At 42.0% G+C, this 18309-nt stretch overlaps 2 protein-coding genes across 2 annotated transcripts in view; one reads left to right on the top strand and one right to left on the bottom strand.

The window, feature by feature from the left end:
• The window catches only part of LRRC18 (leucine rich repeat containing 18), a 20103-nt gene extending 2875 nt beyond the window's left edge, over window positions 1–17228 (top strand). Inside the window, exon 2 of the mRNA XM_008052840.1 lies at window positions 16240–17228. Coding sequence (XP_008051031.1) covers window positions 16322–17089 — 768 coding nt within the window. The 5' untranslated portion in view covers window positions 16240–16321 and the 3' untranslated portion in view covers window positions 17090–17228. The remainder of the gene's footprint in view (window positions 1–16239) is intronic.
• LOC103254854 (WD repeat- and FYVE domain-containing protein 4) overlaps window positions 1–18309 on the bottom strand; it is a 115790-nt gene that overhangs the window by 58184 nt on the left and 39297 nt on the right. The gene's annotated exons all lie outside the window — the stretch shown is intronic.

Genomic DNA, 18309 nt, shown 5'->3' with positions numbered 1-18309 from the left:
CTCACCTCAGCCTCCCAAAGGCGCAGGATTACAGGCTGAGCCACCAAGCCCGGCTATATACTCTTGATAGTTGGGCTCCATCTCTTCCCAGGGTACCAGTCCACTTCCTGGCTTGATTCCATCCTTGCTTTGGCTCTCATTCGTCTCCCTCTGAAGGCTTTTCCTTCTCCCCTTGGCCTGACCCAATTAAAACAGTTTCAAGTGTGATGTTACTGACACATTTCCAGCCTCCTAGCATACTTGCTTTCATGGCCAAACAATTCATCATGTGTCATATGCATCTATTTGGAAAGCACTCCTGTTCCCAAGGGTGCCTCACTCAGGACTCGGTGACTAACAAATATTTAGTGTACAAATGACAACCTGAGTTTACTCAGGCACCTCTCCCCTAAAAAATATTTTTCATTTTTCAGAAATCTTTTAAAAGTAGATGTAAAAACAATAGGTCAAGTTGACTATGCAGCAGCTGACTATAAGCTATGAAACGTGAGACAAAGCTGAAACTATTTATGAGGGCATGGGAATTGGACCTTGTTAAGCACCTGGAATTTATTCATTTGACCAATATTGATGGAGGACCCACTGTGTGCCAGGTACTGGGATGCTTCAGTGGACAAGACAAAAAGACAGCCCTGAGCTCTTACAATCTGGTGGGGGATGGGAGTAGGGGGACAGAGAATAAAAGTAAGTATAACAAATAAGTCTATCTTAAAATATATTTGGGTGCCAGTGCTATGAAAGAGAAATACGGCAGAATAAGGAACATGCATTGGTGGTGGGGGAGAGGTCAGTTTGTATTATTAACTGGGGATCAGGATAGCGGAATTGAGAAGGTGAGATTCACCCAAAACCTTGAAGAAGGTGAACAAGTCAATCAAATAGATCCCTGAAGGAAGAACCTTCCATTAGAATGAAACAGTTGGAGCAAAGGCTGTAAGTAGGAATGGCTGGGCCCAGGTAGCTGATGTGGAATGAGTGGGAAAGAGTGAATGGAAACCCTTCAGAAGACCATGGATGGGGCAGGCCATGGGCACCACCAGAAGAACCCTAACCTTGACTTGGTGAAGTGGGAGTCACTGGAGGACTGTGTGCCAAGGATAACCCACTGGGGCTGGCTGTGGTAACAGGAATTCTCTGACTGCTGTGCTGAGAATAGACTGCATGAGGCAGAGGCAGGAGCAAGATAGCAAGATAAATAACTACTACAAATGTTCCAGTGAGAAATGGCAGCAACTCCATCCAGGGTAGTCCCTGGGCAGATGTTGGGAAATGGTGGAATTCCGAATATATTTTGAATGCAGAGTCAGCAGGGTTTCCTGATAAATTGAATGTAGAGTAAAAGAGAAAAAGGTGCCAAGTCTGATACCACAGTTTAGGCCTAGAGTGTCCACAGGAGGCCAAGGCTGTCAGTCCTACTAGAGGAAGTTGTGGCGGAGTAGGCTGGGGTAGGGGAAGCTCAGTTTGGAACAGGTGGAGATTGAGATGTGTATCATTGTTCAAGTAGAAACACTAAGTAGGCAGTAGGCTACATAAGTCTAGAATCAGAAGGTAAGGTCCAGGCAAGAAACAAAAGTTGGGGAGTCATTAATATATAGATGGTATTTAAAGTAATAAGACTAAGTGAGATCACCAAGGCAGTGAGTGTAGACCAGCCAGATGAGTGTAGATAGAAAACAGGAGCAAGTGTCTTGGCCATGTCCCTGAGAGAGCAAGTGGCAGAGGTAGCTTCTAACCCAGCCTGGTTAACTCCTTCCCACATCTGGGCTAGTTCCACTGCTCCTGGTGCCCCACTCAGTGGGCTGGATGTATGGGACCCAGAATATGGGAGTTTTCTGGTGGATCCCAGATCCTTTGACACCAGCCCAGAACAACCAAATGACAGATGCAAGTCTCAGGGCAGGGTTTCCTTTGTCTCAGGTAGAAATTAGAGAGGAGGGGTCATAACCATGCTGTGGCTACTTTGGGAGACTGGTTTGCTTCTTTTGGTTTGAGAGATCCTCACAACAGCTAGAGTTGTTTTTCTTACAACAGCTAGAGTATCATTGGAAAAATAAATCTTCTGAATAGCTGTTATTTATTTACCTTTTTTTGAGTTACATCCGTCCCTTCCCTCTCCCTCCCTCCTTCCATGCCTCCTTTCCTTCCTTCCAACTCCAACTTCCTAACTTCCCAACTTCCCGACTTCCTCCTTCTCTCCTTTTACTTCCCCTCCTCTTGTGTCCCTCCCCTCCTCTTGTGTCCCTCCCCTCCTCTCTGTCAGGAGGACTTTCCACTGATGTTTCCCCTATTGGAAATACTCTCCCTGTCTCCCTGAATCCTCACTTCCTTTGGTCTCCGCTCAGATATTTTCTTTTTTAAAAGGCCCTCATGGGCCCTTTTCTAAAAGAGCACATCTCAGTATTCTCTCTCTGCTCTATTTCCTTCATCCCAACTCTTTCTCTTCCTAACATTCACTACCACCTGGTAGTATACTTTATTTTTGTTTGTTTTCTCTTCTAGAACCTGGGCGGTGCCTTCATGTTGTTTGCTGCACCAAAAAATGCCTCATTCAGTAGGTATCCAATACATGTTATTGACGAATGAATGAATTAAAAGGGCCATGGGAAGGAAGTCCAACTGTTTCCTTAGAACCATCCCCCAGCATTCCCCTTTCTGGTAGTCTCACAACTTCACAGGAGGTTGGACTGACAGCAAGCCTTCTGCGGAATTGAGAGCTGTCCTACTGCAGATGGGAGCACCAATCTATACTGTGTCTACCATCAGCAGGTTCTCAGCCAGGGCCAGATGGTGTGGCAGCACAGAAAGAACACACATTCCAAAGGCCACATGAGGAGAATCTCCCCAACATGATGTGAGGGGGTCCTTCAGGACAAATTAACCTGAAGCCTGCACCTGGGGAAGCAGGGGCATCACAGTACACAAGGACCCTGAGCTACAGAGTTTGAACAGGGATTCTACCCAGTCAGAACCCGGAGTCAAGACTTCACCACTGGGTAGTTGTGTTGTCCTGTCCATGCCACACTCCCTTACCTCCTACCCATGCAAAATCATAGCCAAAGCCTCCAGGCCCACACATCACCCTCCCCTAAACCTGAGGAAGCAGAGTTTATCATCTTATTTATAGTAGTGGAAGCTGAAGGTCAGTGAAGTTCAGGAGACCATCTAGGGTCACCGGGAAGGTAAACTGGGCACTGGGTCAAAGCTCATGTGCCTTCACTCAGTCAAGCTGCTTCTCTGAGCCCCAATTTCCTTATCTGCAAGGAGAAAATGAAATAATGTCTAACTAGCAATAGCAATGCTTAAAACACATTGGCTGAAATAGAATCGATACTTATGTGGTAGGGTTTGAAGGTACCAAGTCTGCCTTTGGTTCTTTGACTTTTGCTTGTGTTGAGGTTGGTTTGAGTGTTTTGAACGTATAGTGGATGAACAAGGCATTTCTAGTCTGTTAAGCTAATAATCTCAATATTTTATTTTAATTGTAAGGCACCTATTCCCTTTTGTTCTTTTAACAAATCCAATTAAAACAGACTATATTCAGAATTACAAAATAGATGCTATTAAACCAATACGAAATCATAATCTTTTGTTATTGGGCCCTGTGACCCCCTGGGAACTTTTGCTCCAAATAAAAGTTGAAATCTTATTATCCACCAGGGGTGAGGGGGCAGTTTGACAGCTAACAGCCTCCCAGGCCACACATATGCAGAGCCACACTGCTGCTAAGGATAGAGAAGTAAATAATATTGGGGACAGGCAGAGCTATAAATGTATAATATACCAGTAGGATACTTAGAGCCGTGTTGGTCAAATTAACCAGATAATTGCCAAATGAAGTGATCCTGATAATTTTTATATAGATGCTCTGCTGCTGTACAGGCATGGGGATGGGAATTCTGGTGTAATGGGAAGAATATTGCTCCCAGAAACTCTGGAACAAGACCATTGGACAAACTACATTTCCTATCCCCCGCCTCTCACTACTATCACTCAGCATCCTCACCTGTAGAACCTTAAAGGAGAGTTGTGAGAACTGTATGAAATGGCAAAGGAGAGGCCGCTTTGTGAAGACAATGCCATAATGCACCTCTGAGGGCTGGTCTAAGGATGTGTGTGGGATGGGGAAGAGTGGTAGGATGGGGAGGCATTATTTGACTGATACATGGAGACAGTCTGTAGTCTGGAAACAGCAGAGGTTCATCTTTCAAGGGGTCAGTTGTTCAAGGACACTTATGTGGTAAAAATCAAACTTCTGGCAGTGTGTCTACAGACTCTCAGGGGTGCCATGCAGCCAGCAGCCCCCAGGGCAGAGGAGGTTGCTGTTGCTGCTTTGAGTATGGGGAGTCAGCAATTGGCTAATGTTTGATACTAAATGAAAAGCCTGTGTTTTTACATTCTTGGTGCACATTCATTGTTCATACTATGCTGGGCCCGTAGGGACTGGAGGAGCCAAGGAACAACAAATTCTTGTCTCTATCACCGTCCACTTGGGAACATATGCCAAAGTAAATTGACTTGTAGCATTATGTGCCCTAAAACCTCTCTCTCTCTCTCTCTCTCTCTCTCTCTCTCCTTCTCTCTCCCTCTCTCTCCTTCTCTTGCTCTCTCTCATTGTCAATTCCAAGTTCTTATAGTTAAATGACTCTATTCACTATTAAAATATAATTAAAATGTATAGTATTTATACATATTTAGGTACAGGCATACACATATATAGTATATCTAAGAAAACAAGCATCCTCCATATTGACTCCTGGGCAGTGGAGTGAGCAGGCAATGGGCCAAACTGAAATGGTTTCTTCAGGGACTCCTATTTGCCTGTGGTCCCTCCAAAAGGTCATTGAGACATATGCATCACTGACCCCTCCAAGAACTTTGGCCGAAGATTGTATCTTCTTCTCCTTACTCTCTGTTGAGTTGGCTAGCTGCATCAACCAGGATGCATGCCATTCATTCCCCTTTGAGCAGCCTGCCTGAGGGTGGAATCACAGTGCCTAGGCCAATCTATGCCAAGTTAGAATGGAACAGAGAAAGGGTCTGGTCACCTAGAGTCTAGGGACTCTGACTCATGCCTTGGTTCCAACATCAGAGAATCCATTAGCAACCAAATGGGAACATTCTTCTTGGGGATATGTGGTGGGGAGTGGACTTAGTTTTCTATTGCAGAAGTGAGTATGGTTTTCAGCCTGGGAGAGCTAGGATTCCTGAATGGTTTCCTCTCCTTGCAGTCAGTGGGAGCCAACAATGCACCCCTAGGGTGAGGCGTTTGCCACCACTGATGTACAGGCAACAGAGGGGAGAGAGAGAGAGAGAGAGAGGAAGTACAATGTAGTAGAAAGATTCAACACCAGTTTATGTATCAGGCACATCTAGGTTTGATTTTGGCTGTGTTTTTTGTTGCCTGTGTGACCTTGAGGAAGTTACTTAACTTTTCTGAGTCTTAATTCTCTTATTTTCAAAATAGAGTTGGCACTTTGCACAGTTGTTCTGGAGATTAGAGATATATGAAGAGCCCATGGCATGTCTAAGGCAATTTACTTTCATACATATTACCTGAGTGAATGATGGTGAGAGGTTTTTAACATTTGGCAGTATTTCCAAAATTGATGTTTAAAAATCCTGTAAACCATGGAGTCCCTATAAAACTCCAACGCTTGCTGTCTCCTGCCCATTGGCTCTCCAACAACTCTGCCGAGACTTTGGTCGCACTATTGCTGTGAGCTCTATAGTAATCTTTGCACCTCTAGTCTGTCCCCTCCATTAGAAACCTGTCCTTTTGCTCACAAATGGAGGGCTCGTGTAAAACAGTCGGGGCAGTTAGTGGAAAAACTAAAAGGTTTTCAAGATTTAGACCCCCAATTAGTCTAGACTCCTAAATGCAGGCAAAGTAAGTAGCACGGCACACAGTTCCTAGCCCAGAATGATCACTGGACAAGTGATAATTCTTTCTCCCAGCATGGACTATGCCTGAGTCGAAAGTTAGTGTGAACTTCAGAGGCCTGGTCAGAAACAGGCCTTCCAAACAAAACCACTTCACAGACAGTACCCACAGTGATGACACAGGTCTCTAGCCTCCCATGAGACTTCACATGTGAAGATACAGTTCCACTTCTCTTTAGAGGAAGAAGACCCACTCTGGAAAGGGTGGAAGACATAGAGAATGATTTGAAGACACACAGGAAGTCACAGTGAGGTAAGATGGACTGTTACATGCCTAGTAACATGAGGTTACTAGAAATATGAGGATTGGGAAAGAGAATAAATGAAGCCACTTTTGAATGAGTGAATTGTTGAGAGAAGATTTTGTCATTTTCTCTTCAGAGATAACTCACAAGTAAAACGTATTTCTCATCCATATGGCATAAAACTTCCTATGAAGTTAGCCATGGCGATGACTTTGGGGGTTTCAGTCCTACCAGGTGTCTATCCCATATCTCAATGTATCTATTGAAAAAGTGAAATAATTATTATGAGATCATGTTAGCGAGCTATTTAGAGATATCAAGTATATAGAAACAAAGTCAGTCTTACTTAGAAATATAGTCAAAGATATGTGAATGTGAAGCACCAGATAAATTCTAATATCATATGATAATAAGGGTCTTAAAACTAAAAATGCTTGCAAATATTTTGATGGCATTAATATATTCGTTGCCATTACTTTTTTAATTTAGATATCCATGGGGTGTCCCACCATGCTGTTTGATTCACAATGACTAGATGTAAAAATTAATTAAGAATTAAAGTCAAATCAACTATTCCACTTTTTCCAAAGTATAAGAAGCACTTTTGTACAGGACAAAAATGCACAGTACATTTAGAAACCATTCATATTTGAGCTTCTAAACTATTTATGTGAAATGAAATACATTATCCATCCATTCATCAAACCAATCTATTTATACCTCTTTCTCTGTATAATTGCCAACTTCCCTTGTGTGGGTTGGTACCCCTCTGACATTCAAGGAATTCTACAAACTGATAATAATAGGCCATCTAAATCATTTTGATTGTATCTTTTGATTGTCTGTTTCACACTTCTTTTGCCAACACTTATTCTCCTTCTCAATGGGTGAGCAGGCCTGGGCAGGATGCTGGCTATATGGAGTTGGATGGCAGAGGGATGGATCTGGTCTCCGGGTACTCTGAAATGGGGCTCCTGGCACTGGTCTGCTTCTAGTGGTACTTGGCAGTTTAAGGGTAAGGATGGACCTTGAACAACACAACACACTCTGCTTTCCATAACTGAGAACGATGGTCCCAGCAAGGGTTGGGTGGCCCCAAGGAGAAGCATGAAGGGGGTAGGCTCATCATGTTCCATCTGCCCTGGGGCTGTCTGGGGACCCATACTCACTGGAGAGGAGGTAAAGTGCATTATCTCAGCCAGCACCCTACTTTACCGTGAGGTGATTAACGGGCAGGCTCAGAGCCAAAGGACCCACTGGAGAGAAGCTCCCTAATGGAGAAGTGCTCTGTAGCCAGCTCCACATTGCTTCCTCGCCATCATTAATCATGGCTGGGAGGGCCGCTTCTCACCATGTGGGTGGGCTGTGGGGAACAGACACTGCTGGGCCCACCTGGCTAGATCTCCACTGTACTGAAAGCACCCCTTCCTGTCCAGGATCTCTCTAATCCAGGGGTCCTCAAACTTTTAAAACAGGGGGCCAGTTCACTGTCTCTCAGACTGTTGGAGGGGTGGACTATAGTTTAAAAAAAAACTATGAACAAATTCCTATGCACACTGCACATATCTTATTTTGAAGTGAAAAAACAAAACAGGAACAAATACAATATTTAAAATGAAGAACAAGTAAAGTTAAATCAACAAACTTACCAGTATTTCAATGGGAACTATGGGCCCGCTTTTGGCTAATGAGATGGTCAGTGTCCAGTTCCATATTTGTCACTACTAGTCGTAACAAGTGATGCAAGTGTGCATCAGTTAGTCTAGATCTGGTTGGAGATTTCAGATGTTTCATTCTGGAAAAAGTCTGTTCACAGACATAAGTGCTGCCAAAGATGGTTGCCATTTTGAGGGCATGGTTCCTGAGATTACTGAGAGGAGGAGTGGAGAGACAGAAGGAGGGGAGTCGGAGAGTGTGACACACATTCTACACATGCGCACTGCGGGCCTGGACGAGTCGGCTGCTAGGCAGGACAGGCACCAGCGGCAAAAACAACTGGTGGGCTGGATAAATGTCCTCGGCGGGCCGCATGTAGCCCACGGGCTGTAGTTTGAGGACCCCTGCTCTAACCCATGCTCAGCGTTTTTGGCCTTCCTGAGCTAAATTTTATCTTATATAGTAGAGTTAAAAAAAAAAAAAAAAGTCAGTCCAATGTTGGGTTCTCAGGAAGATCTGGTGACCAGAATCAGTAATAATCTTGATTTTAGCTATTTGAGCTAGAGGATTGGGCCTGTTTATGGTTTACTCGTGTGGCTCAGAGGCGTGATATACAGTAGGCACTCAATATACTAACATAGTGAGTGAACAGATGAATGAATGAATGAATGAATGAATAAGCAAAAGGACTTGACTTAAATCAGTCCCAAGGGACTAATAAGAACCATAGACAAAGGAAACTTTATTTACTAATTGTTCGGACCCATAAGATAATGTTGTCCAATAAAATACTGGATTATGCAATAGTTGGGAGATATGTATAGTGAAAACTATGTTGTTTATCTGAAGCTAAATTTAACTGGGGATCCTCCAATTTTATTTGCTAAATCTGGCAATGGAGACAAGTCATTGATAAACATAAGATAAGAGTGTAGGCTTCCCTAATCACAGTTCATCTCTGTTTAATGAAGATTTTAACTCAAGTACAGTAGACAGTTGTTCTGACACGCCAGCTTGTGAACAGCTGTTGCCCGTGGTATGCACAACATCCTCCTGGTGCACACACACCAGACTACAGCAGTGACCAGCTGGTGCATATCTGGATGCCTTTTAAGAAACAGAACTGGGTTGTATGGGGGGGGTGTAACTAAGTCACAGTCTTCCAACATGGGTTAAGCCAGCAGCCATGTTGGAAATGATAGATATAGAATATGGAGTCCCAAATTTTTTTTTAGTTTAAGAAAATTACCTTAAAAATTGTCTACAAAAAATTGCCCCTCTTTGTGCACAGTTCTCTGAGACTATACCTTCTTGCCTGTTCCCAAACTGAGGAAGAAAAGCATTCAGTCCTTCACCAAGTACATTAGCTATAGTTTTTTTTTTTTTTTTTTTGTGGACGCCCTTTATCCAGATAAAGAAGAGTCTTTCTGCCGCTGGTATGTTGAGAGGTGTTTATCATGAGTGGATGTTAAATTTGTCAATTTTTTTCCGGCATCAATTGATATGTTTTTTTTTCTTTTTAGTCTGTTAATATAGTATATTATATTAACTTATTTCAAGTATTGAGTAAGACTTGCATTTCCACTTGTCATTTATTATTCTTTTTATATATTGTTGGTTTCAATTTGCTAGTATTGTTTTGAAGATTTTTGTATTTAAGTTCATGAGGAATATTGCTTTTTAACTTTCTTTCTTTACATTGTCATCAGGGTAAAACTGCCCTCTCAAAATAAGTTGAGAATTGATCCCTCTTCTATTTTCTGAAAGAGATCATGTAAAATTGGTATTATGTCTTTGCAATGGACTAAATGTGTCCCTCCAAATATATATATTGAAACTCTAACTCCCAATGTATTATAATTTGAGGCATTTGAGAGGCAATTAGGTCATGAACGTGGCACCTTCATAAAGGGAATTGATGCCCTTACATAAGAGATCCTAGAAAACTCTTTTGACATCTTTTTACCATGTGGAGACACAACAAAAATAAATAAATAAATAAAAATTAATTTTAAAATGGCTGTTTATGAACTAGGTAGCATGTCCTCACCAGACAGCAAATTTGTCCGCGCCTTGACCATGAACTTCCCAGCTTCCAGAACTATGAGAAATAAATTACTGTTGTTTATAAGCCACTCAGTCTATGGTACGTTGTTATAACCGCATGAATGGACTAAGGCAGTCTTCTTTAAATGTTTGATAGAATCTAACAATAAGACCATTGGGCTTGGAGTTTTCTTTTTTGAAAGAGTTTCAACTATAAATTCAATTTCATTAATAATTACATGTCTATTGGGGTTGTGTTTCTTTGCAGCTGAGTAGTTTCTAGACTTTTTTTTTGAATTGGAGTTTCACTCCATTGCTCAGGCTGGAGTGCAGTAGCACGTTCCACAGCCACTCCAGCATTGATCCACTGGGCTCAGGTAATCCTCCGCCTCAGCCTTCCAAGTAGCAGGAACTACAGGCACGCGCCATCATGCCTGGTTAATTTTTTGATCTATTGTAGAGATGAGGTCTCACCAAGTTGCTCAGGCTGTTCTCAAACCCACAGGCTCAGGCAATCCCCTCACCTTGGCCTCCCAAAGTGCTGGGATTACAGGCTTGGGTCACCACACCTAGCCTCTCTAGATAATTTTATCTAAGTTTTTCTTTAAGAGTAGTTTGTACTATTTCCTCATTATCTCTTTAATGCATGCAGATTTTAGTGACTCCCCCCTTAACTCCTGATATTTATAATCTGTGACTTGTCTCTTTTTTACTGTCAATCTTTCTATCAATTTCATGAACTTTTAAAAGATTCAGCTTTTACTTTCATTCATATTCCATATATCTTTTCAGTTTTATTGATTTCTGCTCTTTATTATTTCCTCCTTGTGCATGCATTAGGTTTATTTTGCTTTTCTTTACTAGTTTCTTAAGATGGAAATTTAAATGATTGACTTGAGATCTTTTTTTTTTTGACTCATGGCTTATTTATAAATTTGTTGCCTAATTGTTAACTATTTGGAGATTTTCCAGTTACCTCTCTGTTAGTGATTTCTAATTTAATTTTATTATTTTCAGAGAATATTATTTCTTTTTTAGTTGGAGACTCATTCTGTCGCCCAGGCTAGAGTGCAGTGGCACATTCACGATCACTCTGCGTTGACCTGCTGGCCTCCAGCAATTCTTCTGCCTTAGCCTTCCAAGTAGCCAGAACTACAGACGCATGCTATCATGCCTGGCTAATTTTTGATTTATTGTAGAGACAAGGTCTCGCCAAGTTGCCTGGCTAGTCTCGAACCCGCAGTCTCAGGCAATCCACTTGCTTCAGCCTCCCAAAGTGCTGGGATTACAGGCTGAGCCATGGAACCCAGCCGAGAATATTCTTTATATAATTTTAACTCATTTAATTTGTTGAAGCTTGTTTCATGACCCGGAATATAGTCTATGTTAGTGACTCTTCCATATGCATTTGAAATGAAGGTGTATTCTGCTGTTACTGGGTAAAGTGTTTTATAAATGTCAGTTAGATCAGTTGGTTGATGGCAATAGTCAGTTCTTCTATACCAGTGATTCTCATCTGTGGTCAATTTTGCTCCCCAGTGGGCATTCAACAATATCTAGAGACATTATTGATTGTTACAACTGATGGGAAGCTACTGGCATTTAGTAGATAGAATCTTCTGGCCCTATGTTGCTAAACATTCTACAATGCTCAGGACAAGTCATTCCTCTCATTACCACCCCATTCCTGCCAACAACAAAGAATTATCTCACCCAAAATATCAGTAGAGCCAAGGTTGAGAAATCTTGTTCCTTGGTTTTTCTCTCTATCTGGTCTATTTATTACTGAGATGAGAAAATGTCTCCAACTTTAGTTGTAAATAGATCCATTTCTCCTTTCAGTTTTAATAGTTCTTGCTTCATTTATATTGAGTATCTGCTGTTAGGTTCATACCCAAGATTTTTTGTTTGTTTTCTTGATAAAGTGTCCATTTTATTAATAAGTAATAATCTTCTTGCTTTCGGGTAGATTTTTTTTTGCTCTAAAATATATTTTGTCTGATATTGATAAAGTCACTTATCTTTCCCTTAGTGTTTGAATGGTATATCATTTTTATTCTTTTACTTTAACTCACTTATGTTTATTTAAAGTGGATTTTTTAAAAATAGATAACATATAATTGGGTCTATTTCTTGCATAAGCCAGCCTGGTAATTGTGTCTTTTAATTGGTGTGTTTAGGTCAATTTAGATCTACCATTTTATTAGTTGTTTTCTATTTACTACTTTCATTTCCATTTTCCTGCATTCTTTTGTGCTATTTGACTTTTAAAAACTTTAATTTTTAATTATAGATTTAGTTCTGCTCTATTAACTATATATATTTGTATATTGCCTTAGTGATTTTTCTGGGTATTAAAATATACATACTTAACTTTCACAGCCTACTTAGAAATAATATTTCACCATTTCAAAAGCAATGTAAAAACCTTTTCACCATATATGTCTCATTAACTTCCCTTATTATGCTGTAGCTGTCATAGGTATTATTACATCTACTTACTTGGACAACTCCATCAGAGAGTGGTACTAATTTTGCTTTCAACTGCGTACATATTTTAAAGGTCTTAAGAAGAGAGAAATAGTCTACAGTTATATTTACTCAGATATTTAGCATTTTCATTGCTCTTCTTTTATCCCCAGAATTCCAAGTTTCTCTCTAGTATGGTTTCCCTTTCATCTCAAGAACTTTCTGCTCCATTTCTTTTACAGCAGCTTAGCTAGTGGCAAAACCATTTATTTTTTGTTCACCTGAGAATGTCTTTATTTTGCCTTTATTTTTAAAGGATGTTTTCACTGTTTAGGTTGACACTTCCTTTCCTTCATCACTATAAAAACCAATTTTCAATACCTCTGGCCTCCAAGGTTTCTAATGAGAAACTGCAGTCATTCATCTTGCTGTTCCTTTGTAGATGATGCATTATTCTTTGGCAGGTTTCAAGTTTTTCTTTAATTTTGAGCAGTTTGATTATGTGTCTGAGTATAAATTTATTTGAGTTTATTTATCCCATTTGGAGTTTGCTGAGCTTCTTGCATTTGTGATTTTTATATTTTTCACCAACTTCAGGAAGTTTTCAGCCATTTGTTTACTTCAAATATTTTTCTGCACCATAACTCTTTTTCCACATCTTCTGAGATATGGATATATAGATACAGACATTGATGATATAGGTGTAGATAAAGGCAAGTGTCACTTCACGACATGAATGCATTCTGAGTAACATGTCCTTGGGTGATTTCATTGTTGTGCAAGCATCATAGAGTGGACTTATATAAACCTGTATGGTACAGGCTACTAGACACCTAGGCTATAGGTTATAGCCTATTGCTCTTAGGCTATAAACCTGTGCGGCATATGGCTGTACTGCGTACTGTAGCCAGTTGTAACACAATGGTAGGTATTTGTGTGTCTAAATGTGTCTAAACATAGAAATGGTACAGTAAAAATATGGTATCAAAATCTTATGGCACCATTGTTGCATATGCCATCTATTATTGACAAAAATATTGTTATGTGGCACAAGACTCTGTGTGTATGTGTGTGTGCGTATTTTTAAGCAGGACTTTTAAAAGGCCTTTAAAGCAGAAACAGCTCAAGACAAGTCCAGAGTTCCTATACTACTTTAAGAATCACATTTCTTGAACTTCTTCTAATTTCCCTAACACTTCTTGGCTCCCAGTAGTACCTCTACCCTTCTCTCCTTCCAGTCCTAGGATCCTGGGACCACAATTTGGTCAGAGACAACAGTTCTCTTGCTTCAGCTTCTAGGTGACTATCTGACTGACCCTGCCAGGGATGCAGGATTGCCTGGGGCTGAGGTAGGCGAGAAGCAGAAAACAAAGTGAAACATTATTTCCTCCGCTATCTCTGCCTCATAAAGCTCCGTTTCCTGTTCCTTGGACCAGAAAGAGAGGATCTTCTTGGAAATCAGAAATTTTTCTTTCCTCACTCATGCAAAGTTTGTGTTCTGGACTGTCTTTGTGTTCAGGCCAAGAGATAAGGTCGAATGGAAGAAGGGGAGAATTTGGGAAACTTTTCCCAGATTGGTCTTACTTTGAGTTGTAAATTATTTCTCTATATGCCTGACTCCATTTATTTTAGAGTCCTGAGAGCTTCTCTATGAATTCTGCCAAGGCCTTTATGTGCGTGCGTGTGTGTGTGTGTGTGTGTGTGTGTGTGTGTGTGCGCGCGCGCGCGCTGGAGTCTAACTTTGTCATCCAGGCTGGAGTGCAGTGGCACTCTAACAACCACCGCAGCCTTGATGTGCTGGGGTCAGATGATCCTTCCACCTCAGCTTTCCAAGTAGCCAGAACTACAAGCACACGCTATCATGCTCAGCTAATTTTTGATTTATTGTAGAGATAAGTTCTTACCATGTTGCCAAGAATGATCTCGAACCTGTGGGCTTAGGCAATCCTCTCACCTCAGCCTCCCAAAGTACTGGGATTACAGGCTTGAGCCACCACGCCCAGCCCTGTCAGGGTCTTTAGTTGCTTCCACGGGTGAGGCAGGGCAGAGCATGATTACTCCATCTTAACTGGAACGGAAACTCCAGCTTTCTTTTTTAAGCTGCTTCATCCCACCTGGTTCCTCAAAGTTGAATGATATAGATATTTTCATACTAGTGAACATAGTGCTGGATTTGGTAAACAGTCGGTTATACCTGAAAGTGGTGGGTTCACCATTTCTAAAAAATAGGGGCAGCTTACGAGGCCTATGCAAAAGATCACCAATGATGCTATTGAGAGCTAAGAACTTTCATTGGTTTATCATGGAGACCACCACTCATCCAGGAGGCTGTGACCCTGTAGAACTTGCACAGAGTAGGACCTTCTGGTCTTCAGCGAAGGGTGGTAATAGTGGGATTTACCGTAAGCATGAGGAAGACCATCTTTACACATCTCCTTTTGACACTCAAGATTTATGGGTGAGGGAGACATGTGACAATAGGCCCACACAGCCTGACTACTGGAGACTCATGTGCTATATCAACTTGACTCTAATAAGGGGTCTGGATGATGAAGTACAGAAACTATAGAGTACCTCTCCTCACCCAACCCCTGCAGGGAATGGAGGCAATGTGCAAACATTTGTCTCTCAGTGCCATGCTTCTGCCTGGTTTGGGAATCTTGGGCTAAAATCAGAAAATCAGCAAACCAAAGGCACTGAGTTGTTGAAAAGAAATGGGGTCCCAGAACAAAACAGTTGCATCCTCTTCCTGGCTGCAGATCTTCCTCACTTCTGAACCTCAGTATCTCTACAATAGGCAAAATATTGTGGATCTTGTTGAGGATTAGAAGCAATATTGTATAACAACATTTAATAACTAATATTAATGGAGCTTTTGCTATGCTCCAGGCAATGCTTTATAGCATTAGATAATGTACACCTCCTCAGAGCTCTATGGGGTGGGGCTGATTCTACAAATTAGGAAACTCAAGCACTGAAAATTTAAGAAAATTGCCAGTAGCAGAGCTGGACTTTCAAGCAAAGCATGTGGAGGCCAGACTCTTCCCCCATATCACATCTACATTCTATTTCTATGGTGGCAGTTATAATTATTATCACACCTATAATGCAGAATCTGCAGTTGAATTCAGTGTGAAGGATGTGAGGGAAGGTGAGAAGAGGGTAGGAGGTGGAAAAGGAAGAATTCTCTGTGAGCTTTGCCAGGCTCCCCCCTGGTCCCCTGTGTGCTCATGGGGAAGAGCGATGGTGCTGTAGGATGCAGTGTCAGCACACTGACACCCCTGGGCTGAGCAACAGGCTTTTCTGTACCTCTTGCATTGCACTGTAGCCAGGATCTGACTAGTTCCTCTGGATCTTCAAGGCAATAATAAGTCAGTCTTAATGCCAACCTTATTTCCTCAGATCCAGATTATGTTGCTTCTGAGAATTAGCAGCCCTTCACCAGGAACTTGTGTGATAACTTGAGGGAATAATCAATTTACACGGGGTTCTAGAAAGCGGCAGGTATTCAAGAACACACACACACTCATGTGCAACCAAACGTGACCCTGGGTAGGAGCACATGTGACAGCCCAGGCCAACAAGGGAGTTCATAAGTAAGGATATGGCACAGCTAGGAGAACATTAAGTGTTCCCTCAGGTCAACCCTGCCCCTCCCATCCTATATCAGGGGAAATTGAAGCCAGAAGAGGGCATACACTTTGCTAAAAATCTATGACCTGATTACCTCTGCTGATGCCCTGATTTCTCTCCATTATCCTCTGTCTCTCTTTTTAACCATTAGAGAGTAAAGCATCATGATGGGGCAGGGAGAAATCCAGTGGCTTTATGTTATCTCCTAACTAGATTTTTTTTTCTGTTTATAGCAGAGTCTATCTTCCAGCAGTTTTATGTGACTTTTTCCTCACACTGATCAACAACCAATCAGAATAACACATTTCAAACGTACTATCTACTAAAAGAACATGGTCAAGGGCGGGAAAGGGCCCAAAGGCAAAAAGATCACCCTCAGTGTGGCCAAGAATTGCATCAAAGTCACTTTCGATGGCAAAAAACGCCTTGACTTAAGCAAGATGGGAATCACCACCTTCCCTAAGTGTATTCTGCGACTCAATGATGTGGACGAGCTCGATCTTAGCCGGAATATGATCAGGAAGATCCCTGACTCAATCGCCAAGTTCCAGAACCTCCGATGGCTGGACCTGCACAGCAACTACATAGACAAGCTCCCCGAATCCATTGGCCAGATGACCAACCTGCTCTACCTCAATGTCAGCAACAACAGGCTGACAACAAACGGGCTGCCTGTGGAGCTGAATCAACTCAAGAGCATCCGCACTGTGAATCTAGGCTTGAACCACCTGGAAAGTGTGCCCACCACACTGGGTGCTCTGAAGGAGCTTCATGAGGTGGGACTCCATGACAACCTGCTGAACACCATTCCTGTGAGTATCTCCAAGCTCCCCAAGCTGAAAAAGCTCAATATAAAGCGAAATCCCTTTCCAAAGCCAGAGGACACAGACACATTCATAGATTCCATCAAAAGGTTGGAGAACTTGCATCTGGTGGAGGAGAAGGAGCTGTGTGGGGCTTGCCTGAGAAAATGCCAACTCAACCGGGACAAGCTGAACAAGATCAAGAACATGGCCACAATGACACCAAGAAAGGCCATCTTTTCCAGTCTGGTCTCACCTAACTCCATGGCCAAGGACTCTCAGGAAGACTGGAGGTGACTGGGACCCTGACCTCGAGGCAGGAAAGGAAGGGAGAAGGGAGGGAAGAGGACAGTGGGCTGCATCCACAGGACACTGAGGGCTCCACTGTGACTGCAGGAGCTCTTCTAGTCAAGCCTATAAAACACCTTCCCTACTTCCTCAATGTGTGATTGTGTTGACTTAAGGACTTTTGGTTCCTTGCCATTCTATGTGTTTCTCTCTTCTCTGCATGCACATACCTACACATATAGGTATGATGAGTCAAGAAAAAGCCATCTGTAGCTTTTATGCCCCAGAGCTCTCCTGTCTACAGTCTGTGGCCAGGGCAACTAATGTTGCCACACCTTCTTACTATCACTATCACTGGCCTTTCAGAACCTACCACCAGCTCCTGAACGTGGAGCTTATTCTATGGAAATGTTGTGGGTCAGAATCTCAGAGTATGAGTTTGTAAGAAAGTAGATGAGCCCTTGAACTTGGGTCAGGAACAAAGTCAAGCAACAGAAATGAGCAGATATTATCATTAAGTACTGGCAGATAGCTTCTTGGACACAAAGCAGTACTGTTTCTCTTAACTGTGCTTGCGTAATTTGCTCTAGGAGCTTTCTCAGCTAAACATGCAGAACCTTAACTGGCTGTGAATGAATGAAGTTGCATTCTCATCCTATTATGTCCGGTGCTTTTCCAGACCCTTGTGAGAGGAAGGAAAGAGTGGAGACAGGTATGGGTTTGTGCATTCAATAAATAAATACCAGGTGCCTTACTAGGCACCATCCTTGGTTCAGGGACCGTGTCCAGTTGGGGAAGCTTGGCTTGCATTGTGCAAGCTGAGGGAGGGACCAGCTAAAAGAAGATGGGGCAAAACATCATTGTCTGAGGACTTGGAGATCAGGGCTATGTAATATGCTGGGTTGACCAGGCACAGAGAAAAGTCAAAGATTCTGGAGACAGACTGATCTAGGTCCATGATAGCTCTGCTTCTGACTTGTCATCTCCTTGGGCACCTTTAGTTATCTCATCTGTAAAGAGGATGTAATGCCATACCTAACTCCAAGGATTGCTGTGGATCTAAAACAGTTAGCACATAGAATAATGCATCCAACAGAAGTCAGTTCTCCTTAAGAACTGGAGTGTGGTGCATTTCAAAGTTGAAATACTACTTTGAGCAGTGCTGCCACTCAAGCTAGATATTTTGGTAGAAACCACAGTGGTAGATTGAATCCTCACAATAGCTGAGA

The sequence above is a fragment of the Carlito syrichta genome, unplaced genomic scaffold (genome assembly GCF_000164805.1).
Source record: "Carlito syrichta isolate Samal-C Ts95f unplaced genomic scaffold, Tarsius_syrichta-2.0.1 Scaffold287565, whole genome shotgun sequence".
Taxonomy (NCBI): Eukaryota; Metazoa; Chordata; class Mammalia; order Primates; family Tarsiidae; genus Carlito; species Carlito syrichta.
The sequence above is the reverse complement of the archived record's forward strand: the minus strand, read 5'-3'. Positions and strand labels throughout refer to the sequence as shown.